This window comes from Mobula hypostoma, chromosome 12, assembly GCF_963921235.1.
Source record: "Mobula hypostoma chromosome 12, sMobHyp1.1, whole genome shotgun sequence".
NCBI lineage: Eukaryota > Metazoa > Chordata > Chondrichthyes > Myliobatiformes > Myliobatidae > Mobula > Mobula hypostoma.
In genome coordinates this window covers 70,220,992-70,232,522 of record NC_086108.1, presented here as the reverse complement: position 1 = coordinate 70,232,522, position 11,531 = coordinate 70,220,992, and the positions used below count along the sequence as shown (strand labels likewise).

The following is an 11,531-nucleotide window of genomic DNA, read 5'->3' as shown; positions in this document are numbered from 1 at the left end:
TCTCCTGTTTGTTCCCTTAACCAATAGAATCACTATCATCACAGCTCACCTCTTCTCCCCCTTCCTTCTGAGCCTGATCACCTCTCCCCCCCAAAAAAGTATCCACAGCAGTATACCTGTTATTGAAAGGAATGGCTACGGGGTATTCTGCACTTGCTGCCTATCCCCTTTCCCCCACCTGACGGTCACAGATTTACCCGTGTCTTGCATCTTGGTTGTAACTACCTCCCTGTATGTCCTGTTGATCAACTCCTCAAGCTCCATGATCATCCAGCTTCAGCTCCAATTCCTTAACACTGTCTGAAAGCTGCAGCTGGACAAACTTCTTGTAGGTGTAATCCTCAGGGACACTGGAAGTCTCTCTGCCTTCCAACATACCAAAAGAGGGGCATTTCATCATCCTGCTTAACATCCCCACTGCTCTAAATGTGCGATAACAAAGAAAAACTAAACGATAAAAACCCACAGCCTCAGCCTCTCATTGGTCTCTATGAGCCAATGCCTGAACTCCCCACTCTTACAACAGTAACTCTGCCTAAGCCTAGGTTCATTCTATTGGACCTTGTCAAGTGCCTAATTATGCACACTCCAACATCTCCTTGGAAACTGTCACAGGCAGAATGTCCTAATATTCCCATTCACTTCTTCTGAAATCTCTCTCCTGTTTCGTAATTCAGTGTCTCCTCAGGAAGTGTGGTTCGCAGAACGCTCCAGCTCACTTTTGAAATCTCCTGCTACAAAATCTAGCGTCTCCTCCAGAACTGTGGTGTGCAGAATCTTCCATCTTTGCTATCATTGATACAGCACTCATTGGCCAGTGGTTTTCAAGCTTATCTCTACTATGCTTTTTGAAAATAGGAAGAGTGGCTTTCCTTCAGCCTCCTGCATATCTTCCATGGCTGTTAAAGATACAAATATCTCTCAGGGCCTTAATCTTGTCCATTACTTCTCAATCAAGTCCAAGGGCTTTATTGACTCTAAAGGTCACATTTCCTAATATTTCCTCCTTCCTATACAGGCATGCTCCAGAACATACCTGCTTTAACTCTCCAGGTTCCATATCCTTCTCCCTGGTGATTACTGATGAGATGTATTGACATACAGTAGGACCCTGCTTGCATCCGCTGACTTTCAACAGATAACCTTATTAATTTCCAAAGGGAAATACTTTTTCCTTAATTACATTATTGCTTTCAATATACTTATGATAAGTTTATTAGACACGGTTATAACAAATCTTTAATAGGTAGGCAAAACAAATGTAATGCTCTGCTCTGTTTGACAAAATCCTAAGTAATCCCTCGGCAAGACATAGAAAGTTAGTCCTATTATGATAAGCACATTGGCATAGTTGGGACAAGGTGGTCAGCATGGCCCAGATGGGCTAAAGGACTCCCTTTTCTGTGACATAAAGAACCATTTTTTAAAAAAGCTTTTTATAGGGCATGTTAAACCATGATCCTTCATCTTCATCTAGGAGGGAAATCCCACCCTGATGGAATTCATAGCAAGTTCCTTATCCTGGCCCACATTTAATCCTTAGACAAAATCATTAAAGCAAATTAACTATCAGTCTTCTTCCATTTGTGAAACTTTTTAGGCTTTCAAATGTGCTGCCGAAACAAATGCACTTTAAAATTAATTAAAAGTAATCCTTCTAAGACTGGAAGAAGATGTAAAAGGCACTATGTAAGAAATGCGAAGCAAATTAACCATTTTATTTAGATAATACTAAATGTTCACAGTGAAATTACAATACTATTTTCTAATTGTTTATGCAGGCTTTATGCAGGTAAATCGGTTTATTATTGTCACATGTACCAAGGTAGAAATAACTATATCTACTGAAACACTGAATTATTAGGATGAGATCATTTCTGTTCCATCTATTGTAATTGATATAAAAACAAATATGGACTTTGTATTTAAAAACTTACCTTTACTTAGATGAACTTGAATAGAAAGGAACATTGCTCAAGAAAAGCCAAAGCTCATTCGTGATATCAAGAAGCCGGATTTTACAAAAGCTCATGTTATCAAATTAACCTGCACATTTTAGAAATTGTTTCAGTCACACATACTTCAGAACTAAAGGCCTATTTTCAATCTAAACCAATATTTACAACATAAATAATAGTTTCTGCAATGTATCTAGAAACCTAATTTAACTTGTAAATACGATATTAAAAAAGACAAATCTGGTGGCTTGTGCAATTTACTATGCTTCGATTATAATACATATGTAATTCACAGTAGTATTAGTTACCAATTAGTTAGAAAAAGTAATCAATCTGTTCAACAGACAATATTAGAGGAGTCCTTCAGATACTTAATATGCATTTTACTCATGTACAACTGACCTGCAAAATAGAACTCAGATTGTGCAGAAATACACAATTATTGATTAGAGATCCATAGGCTATACAATACCGATGTGATTCATATTTTATATATATATTTATGTAAACTGTGTAAAGTGTAAAGAACATACAGGATAATATTAAAAATGAACTGGAATTAGATAATTAGTATCAAATAACTGAACATAATAGTGGATCAATTAAAATAGAAAAGTCTCCATTTGAAAGGCACTTGGGCTTTGTTATTTCATTTGACCAATAATTGTAGCTGCCTTGTCTCGTTGCTCTTGACTATAGAACCAATACTGGAGTACTACATTTTACAGAACCAATACAGAATATGCACACCCTTTACCAGAAATTTAAATGCACTACTTGAAACTGATAATGATCACCATCATTCTAACTAGATAGATCTCAAGTTGAGCAATACAGTTAATTGGCCTGTTTCACTCATCTAGAACATTAAAGGCACCACTCCTGACTCAATTTCCAGGACGTTACGTGTACTGTTAACTAAGATCTTTCTTAGAAACAATGTCCTTAAAGAATGAACCACTTTGAACTCATCAAAAATGGAAGATATTTTAGGATTCAACCAATGGAATTAGTGAGTTATTGCCTAAACAAAATGTAGAAACTTCAGTGGAGTCATATACCTCGGCAGAGACTCAGATAAATTGCTAACTGTATAAGCTGACCTTGTAAACGTTCATCAATCTGAAAATTAACAGAATGACAGAACTGTTTTACCATTCCTGGGGATCAGCAGGAAAATGTGCTTTAGAGAATAACAAAAATTAAAAACACCAAGTTAATGATGAAAATAAATCCAATGTAATTATAACAGCATATCATGTTCAAACAAAATGAAATTATTCACACAATATACAAGAAGTTAATCAATCTATTTTATTTGCATGTCATGAGGGAAAACCTTAAATAAGACCTTCATGAGCTTGCTCACTCCAATTCATTTGCGATCTATTTAGATTGCTTTGATGGAATCTCAGTCTTACAAATTTCAGACCAAAGGATTTTGTTTTTAAGTGCAAAATGCAAACAAGTGATTTCAACCAATTGAAAGATGCTGAGTATTCAGCATCATTAAAATACAAAATGCCTTAGTTCACTGTATTTGCAAACTTGTGATTTTTCACTTTTAATATAGTAAAACTTTGGAATAAGTTTCCTCGTTGGTACAGTCTTTATCCCAGTCTATAATCTGCCAGCAGCTTTTAGTTGGCTTCATTCTTTGACGCTTCATCAAAATTTTCAACGAGATCTATAAAAACACACACAAGACAATTATTAAGGCTTTTTAAATCTAATTTGAAAATAAAGTATATTAATACTAATTTCAAGCAGCTCCAACACTACCCATTTATAAAAGTAGAATGGTATAACATTCAGTTCATGTCCCAATGTCTAAGAGCTCCTTCTTTTACCTACTCAGGATTTGGATACCACTTACATTCAATATCACAACTGCCATGACAACACTTGGCAACTGTAGTATTTCTTATTGAAATATGTAGCATTAGTTGATGAAATTCTAGGGAAGCCTCAAGTGATAAAGCACCTATGGTGTGGAGAGCTACGATAGAAAGCAGAGTAGCAACACTCTTCTGAAAAGTGGAAATGGAAAATTAGTTAGATGCAGTGCAAATGGTGGAGAGTTCTACATAGCTGAAGAAACACCAGCTCCTTAAAATAGGCTATTCCACCCATCAGTTTGAAGATTGCTGAAGGACACTTGGAAATAAGACCTGGATTGACCCAAACATCAAGCAGCAGTACGCACGATAGCCAATTAACTCTGCACAACCACCAAGAATCCAGTCCTCCATCCAAGAGTGATTATAGGACAACAGATTTTTTTAAAAAAGTACTTGTATTTAGTGGGGGTACCTCTCCACCAACTGAACAAGCCAGGACAACTCGCCTTTGGCAGCTACACCAAGTTACAACAGATTTACCATTATATTTTCTCAAATACACATGCACATTAATCAAAGGCTAAGTACAGACAAGATTCCATTCTCAGATTTAACTATACCTTGCCAAACCATAAGATCCCTATTAGAGTCTATAAGCCCAACTAATCTTCAGAATTTAAGACTAATCAAAATGCCCATATTCTAAAATGGAAAATTTGAGGAGTTTAGATGTGTAGGCACTTGCTGTGCATGCCATGTATTAGTTTCAATGTCAGAGACTAGTTTATACATTCAAAAGAAGCTTACACCAACATTTATTAACAGTCCTGCTCTTTTTAAGATGTCAATGCCTGTTTTTCCAAGTCATAGTTTTGAAAAGTCCATCACATCACAACACTGGAATGAAGTATATTACTTCTTTCTGGAAACAGAAGCTAAATCCTCATTCCAAGTAAGCTGAACTTGAATTATGAATGCCTAAATTCAGATGGCCTCCAGCAAATGCAGATACAAACTTATCAAAGGCAGAATTTTCTGTGTTGCTCAATTTTATAAACTTAATGATAAAGACATTGTTGATTATGAACATTCAACTCATAACTGCTTGCAACTATACTATCCATTCTTTGGGCTAAGTGTTCTCAAAACATTTTGTTTTGCTGCAGCAAAATACAACAATCTTCTCTCCAAGGAATTTTGTATCATATTTACATTGAGATAGAGGTACTCTGCCTGCTATTGGGATTCATGACAAGTTATTCACATCCTTCGATAGCTTAAAAACGCCTTTGGAGTTCTACGGATGGCACACTTTCCAAGATATCATGCCAAGTAGAAAGCAATAATACTAAGAGGGATGTCATTTATAGAAATGACGATGATGAGGTTAGTGGCCATAGATGGTAAACCAATCCTCAAACATGCAGGCAAAATCGATGTTAAGTGTTCAAAATATTATCCTGGAAGTGCAAAAAATGTTATCAGAGCAAAGATGAGGTGTAAGCATCTGGTCAGACGGTCCAAGAAGAATGTGCCCCTGAATTTTATGAAGATACAGGAGCAAGATCATTAATGTCAAAAAAATTTCCAGGACCTGAAACAAATTATTAAGTTGGTGACTCTCCTAAACAGTATTAACATGGGCTAGAAAGCACTTTCCAAAGAAGTTTTCCCTCACATGTTCATTTTGAGAACTGAGGAATCTGCACCAGGCTAGATGACAAAATTAACTCTGCACTTGAAGGAAATTCAGGGTGACTACAAGTTTTGGGCTTTTCTTAATCTACCACTTATAGAACCCAAGGACTCAAAAGGAAAAAAAAAACAATGTCAATCTTTCAGTCTTGTGATGAACTAATGAAAGAAAGCTTGGATGATAACACTTCCCCTAAAAATTACATGATGTTCTCTCCCCATTTATTGAATGTATTCTCTGAGGATAATATCAACAACCTGAGTTTTAACTCATTATCAATTATGAGCCTCTATCACCTCGTTAACAGTAATGTATGACTGACAATATTCCAGCTTTGGCATCCTAACACCTCATGGTTTTTACAACCCATGGACCAGACACTACATTTAAAAATCACCATCTGCAATGAGAAAAGTCATCTTGAAGTCAAGTAACAAATACACCATTCAGAAAATATGGAAAAGGTATAATGCTAAATTGCCATACATTAGATCAATGCTTCTTCGGCTGATGCAACCCTGCAACAATCAGTAATTGCTTTATTATTGCCGTATGGATTGTAAGAATGAAAGATTTTGTTTGCATGCATTCCATACAGATCATTCCATAAGTAAATGGAGGTAGTATAAAAGAAGAAAACAATGGAATGAATAATGTGTTACAGTGAAAGTGTCGTATAGGTACACAAATTAAGTGCAAGAGCCATGCCAAGGTTAAAAACATTCACCTTGATCATACAAAAAGTTCTCTCAAGGTCACTAATACATATTTCTGAAGCGTTATCATCTTCTTGCCAAATGCAAGGGGCAAAAGAGATAATGAGTTAGTGCATGATGAGTTGGCTGATTTCCCAAGACAGCAGAAGGTACAGGGAAGAGGCGGGGAGGTTTACTAAGGCTACTGGGGAGAGCTTCAACTACAATTGTTGGGGCGTGGGAACCGAACTGAAGAGACTGGGGAAGAGGAGGTTGGCTCACAAATAGAGAAAGCTTGGAGACAGTGCGAGAGGGAGGATAGGCAGGTGATAGAGAAGGGACATATTCAGACTGAAGGTTTGAGATGTGTCTATTTTAACGCTAGGAGTGTTGTGAATAAAGTGGATGAGCTTAGAGCGTGGATCAGTATTTGGAGATATGACGTGGTGGCCATTACAGAGACTTGGATGGTTCAGGGACAAGAATGGTTACTTCATGTGCCGGGTTTTAGATGTTTCAGAAAGGACAGGGAGGGAGGCAAAAGAGGTGGGGGCATGGCATTGTTGATCAGAGATAGTGTCACGGCTGCAGAAAAGATGGACGCCATGGAGGGATTGTCTACGGAGTCTCTGTGGGTGGAGGTTAGGAACAGGAAGGGGTCAATAACTTTACTGGGTGTTTTTTTATAGGCCACCCAATAGTAACAGGGATATCGAGGAGCAGGTAGGGAAACAGATCCTGGAAAGGTGTAATAATAACAGAGTTGTCATGATGGGAGATTTTAATTTCCCAAATATCGATTGGCATCTCCCTTGAGCAAGGGGTTTAGATGGGATGGAGTTTGTTAGGTGTGTTCGGGAAGGTACCTTGACACAATACGTAGATAAGCCTACAAGAGGAGAGGCTGTACTTGATTTGGTATTGAAAATGAACCCAGTCAGGTGTCAGATCTCTCAGTGGGAGAGCATTTTGGAGACAGTGATCATAATTCTATCTCCTTTACAATAGCATTGGAGAGAGATAGGAACAGACAAGTTAGTAAAGCATTTAATTGGAGTAAGGGGAATTATGAGGCTATCAGGCAGGAAATTGGAAGCTTAAATTGGAAATGGATGTTCTCAGGGAAAAGTACGGAAGAAATGTGGCAGATGTTCAGGGGATATTTGTGTGGAGTTCTGCATAGGTACGTTCCAATGAGACAGGGAAGTTATGCTAGGGTACAGGAACCGTAGTGTACGAAGGCTGTAATAAATCTAGTCAAGAATAAAAGCTGACAAAAGGTTCAGAGAGCTAGGTAATGTTAGAGATCTAGAAGATTATAAGGCTAATAGGAAGGAGCTTAAGAAGGAAATTAGGAGAGCTAGAAGGGGCCATGAGAAGGTCTTGGCGGGCAGGATTAAAGAAAACCCCACAGCATTCTGCAAGTATGTGAACAGCAAGAGGATAAGACGTGAAAGAATAGGACCTATCAAGCATGACAGTGGGAACGTGTGTATGGAACTGGAGGAAATAGCAGAGGTACTAAATTAATACTTTACTTCAGTATTCACTGTGGAAAAGGATCTTAGTGATTGTAGTGATGACTTGCAGCAGACTGAAAAGCTTGAGCATGTAGATATTAAGAAAGAGGATGTGCTAGAGCTTTTGGAAAGAATCAAGTTGGATAAGTCACCGGGACCGGATGAGATGTACCCTAGGCTACAGTGGGAGGCGAGGAAGGAGATTGCTGAGCCTCTGGCGATGATCTTTGCATCATCAATGGGGACGGGGGAGGTTCTGAAGGATTGGAGGGTTGTGGATGTTGTTCCTTTATTCAAGAAAGGGGGTAGAGACAGTGCAGGAAATTATAGACCAGTGAGTCTTACTTCAGTGGTTGGTAAGCTGATGGAGAAGATCCTGACAGGCAGGATTTATGAACATTTGGAGAGGTATAATATGATTAGGAATAGTCAGCATGGCGTTGTCAAGGGCAGGTCGTGCCTTACGAGCATGATTGAATTTTTTGAGGATGTGACGAAACACACTGATGAAGGAAGAGCAGTAGATGTAGTGTATATGGATTTCAGCAAGGCATTTGATAAGGTACCCCATGCCAGGCTTATTGAGAAAGTAGGGAGGCATGGGATCCAAGGGGTCATTGCTTTGTGGATCCAGAACTGGCTTGCCCACAGAAGGCAAAGGGTGGTTGCAGACGAGTCATATTCTGCATGGAGGTCGGTCACCAGTGGTGTGCCTCAGGGATCTGTTCTGGGACCCCTTCTCTTCATGATTTTTATAAATGACCTGGATGAGGAAGTGGAGGGATGGGTTAGTAGGTTTGCTGATGACACAAAGGTTGGAGGTGTTGTGGATAGTGTGGAGGGCTGCAAGATTTACAGCGGGACATTGATAGGATGCAAAACTGGGCTGAGAAGTGGCGGATGGAGTTCAACCCAGGTAAGTGTGAAGTGGTTCATTTTGGTAGGTCAAATATGATGACAGAATATAGTATTAATGGTAAGACTCTTGGCAGTGTGGAGGATCAGAGGGATCTTGGGGTCCGAGTCCATAGGACACTCAAAGCAGCTGCACAGGTTGACTCTGTGGTTAAGAAGGCGTATGGTGTATTGGCCTTCATCAATCGTGGAATTGAATTTAGGAGCCGAGAGGTAATGTTGCAGCTATATAGGACCCTGGTCAGACCCCACTTGGAGTACTGTGCTCAGTTCTGGTCACCTCACTACAGGGAGGATGTGGAAGCCATAGAAATGGTGCAGAGGAGATTTACAAGGATGTTGCCTGGATTGGGGAGCATGCCTTATGAGAACAGGTTGAGTGAACTCAGCCTTTTCTCCTTGGAGCGACGGAGGATGAGAGGTGACCTGACCGAGGCGTATAAGATGATGAGAGGCGTTGATCATGTGGATAGTCAGAGGCTTTTTCCCAGGGCTGAAATGGTTGCCACAAGAGGACACAGGTTTAAGGTGCTGGGGAGTAGGTACAGAGGAGATGTTAGGGGTAAGTTTTTTACTCAAGAGTGGTGAGTGCATGGAATGGGCTGCCGGCAACGGTGGTGGAGGCGGATACAATAGGGTCTTTTAAGAGACTTTTGGATAGGTACATGGAGCTTAGAAAAATAGAGGGCTATAAGAAAGCCAAGTAATTTCTAAGGTAGGGACAAGATCTGCACAACTTTATGGGCCGAAGGGCCTGTACTGTGCTGTAGCTTTTCTATGTTTCTATGTAATGGAGGGAAAGCTGATTTTTTTGTAATACAATAGTCTGGATAGCTTTCACTACTTCATAATTTTTTGCGGTTTGGGTAGTGAGGTTGCCATATCAAGCTGTGATGCATTCAGGTAGGATGATTTCTATAGTGCATCTGTAGAAATTGGTGAGAATCATTAGACACTGACAAATTTCCTTAGCCTTCTGAGGAAGTAAAGGAGCTGACATGCTTTATTGGCCACAGCATCCACGTGGCTGAACCAGGAGAAATTCTTAGCGATACTTGCATCTAGAAGCTTAAAGTTCTTAACCATCGCCACATCAGCTTAATTGATGCAGATGGTGGTGTGTGTTAAGCCCGCCTTCCAGAAGTCAATGGTCAACTCTTGTTTTGGTGTCACTGAGGTAACACCTGTCTGGGATCTGGTGCATGCAGTAAATACAGAAAGAGTACTGGGCTGTGATTAAATGGACCTGAGCAGCATGGAAGAATTATTGGAATCTTGAGACCTTACAAACAAGGTTTGTTAGAACTTTAATGTAGCCATACAAGAAAAGGAAGATGACATAGCATGAGCTGTACAAAAATAGCTCATAATGAAGAGTTTTAGACACCAATCCAATGAGGAGCATAAAGACCATAAAATATTGGAGTAGAATTCTGTCAATTGGCACATTGAGTCTGCATTAGGGATGGCCAGATAAAAGAAAGTTTTGTGCTTTGTATTAAAAAGCTTTAAGAGATGGAAAGCAAACAAGATTTCCATCTTCAATTCTCATCAGCTACCCAGGAATGGTGACAGTAGTAATCCTCACTGTGAATGGAACAAACTCAAATCAAACTCAGATTTATCACTAGCATTATCAGGAAGGATTCCTGGCCACCAATTTGACATCCAATGGGGCCAGTGCAACTTTTCAAAAACAAGCATTTTTTTAAATATATACATATATACACATACACACACACTATATATATACACAGACACACTATATATACACACACTATATATACATATAGACACACATATATACATATACACATACATATATACATATATATATACATATACACATACATGTATACATATATATATATATATATACATACACACACACACACACAGGAAAAGACCACAACTCCATGAACCTGTTCTACCATTCAAGAAAATCACAATGCTCTGATTATAATTACACTATATTGCCTTGTCATGAAAGAATTTTACCTATTTGCTAATCCAGAATTTGCCTCAATGAAGTGCATTCTTCACTTGAAGAGAAATTCATAAGACTCACAACCTTCAAAAATATTCACCTCATTTCTCTTTTAAATGGCAAGACTTACTTTGGGCAGTAATCTTACAGTTCTCTGTTCTCTAATAAGTAGTAACATCTGCACTACATCCACCCTGTCAAGATCCGTCATGCTTTTATTAATTTGCCTAAGACCCAACTGTTTAAAAAAGATATTTCAGAAACTCATGGTGATAAATGAAAGTTTTATAACATATGAAATTTTTACACTTAAAGTAATGCAAACACTTTTGCTGAATAAACCATTTGCCAGAGATACACTCTTGCATATCCAGACATTTCTAAATTCTTAATGTACACAGAAAATTTAATTCAAATGAAAGTTTAAGTTCAGATAGAGACAGTACTCTCATCCATTCAAAGTAAAATCAAATTCACATCTACCTGGGACATCGTCATCATCTTCGTCAATATCTTCAGCTTTGGGCGTTTTGTTATCCAGAACTAAATTAAAAAAAAAATGCTCAACTCAAAAACATTAATCAAGCTTAACACATTAACAAAATGCACATATGGCTCAGACAGATTGTAATCGTGAATTGTAACAATGCATTTTCATGATCATTTCTAAAATTATGTATGATGACTATAATTAGGAAGGCTCAAAGGCACTCAGACCACCATATCTATTACACTATCTCTTACTAAACAGCTAATATCATTATAACTTCCGTTATAATATATGCAATAATCTAACTGTTAAAACAGTTAAAAGCTGTTTCCATTGCCTGCAGGAAGAGAATGTCAAAAGCTCATTCTTCTCTGAGGAAAAAAAGTGTACAATGGCAATTTCCTATTTTTAAATAGTAACTTCTATGTC

The 11,531-nt window shown here is 38.4% G+C and overlaps 1 protein-coding gene across 3 annotated transcripts in view; it reads right to left on the bottom strand.

Annotated features, from left to right (window-relative positions):
* Nucleotides 1–3,244: 3,244 nt before the first annotated feature.
* The window catches only part of btf3l4 (basic transcription factor 3-like 4), a 50,141-nt gene continuing 41,854 nt past the window's right edge, over nt 3,245–11,531 (bottom strand). For 2 of the 3 annotated variants that reach the window (XM_063064351.1, XM_063064352.1), the window contains exons 5-6: nt 11,096–11,155; nt 3,245–3,645 (exon numbers count right to left, since the gene is read on the bottom strand). In XM_063064351.1, the coding sequence (XP_062920421.1) occupies nt 3,599–3,645; nt 11,096–11,155 (107 nt within the window). In that variant the 3' untranslated portion in view covers nt 3,245–3,598. The remainder of the gene's footprint in view (nt 3,646–11,095; nt 11,156–11,531) is intronic. The other variant, XM_063064350.1, reaches the window with a different exon arrangement.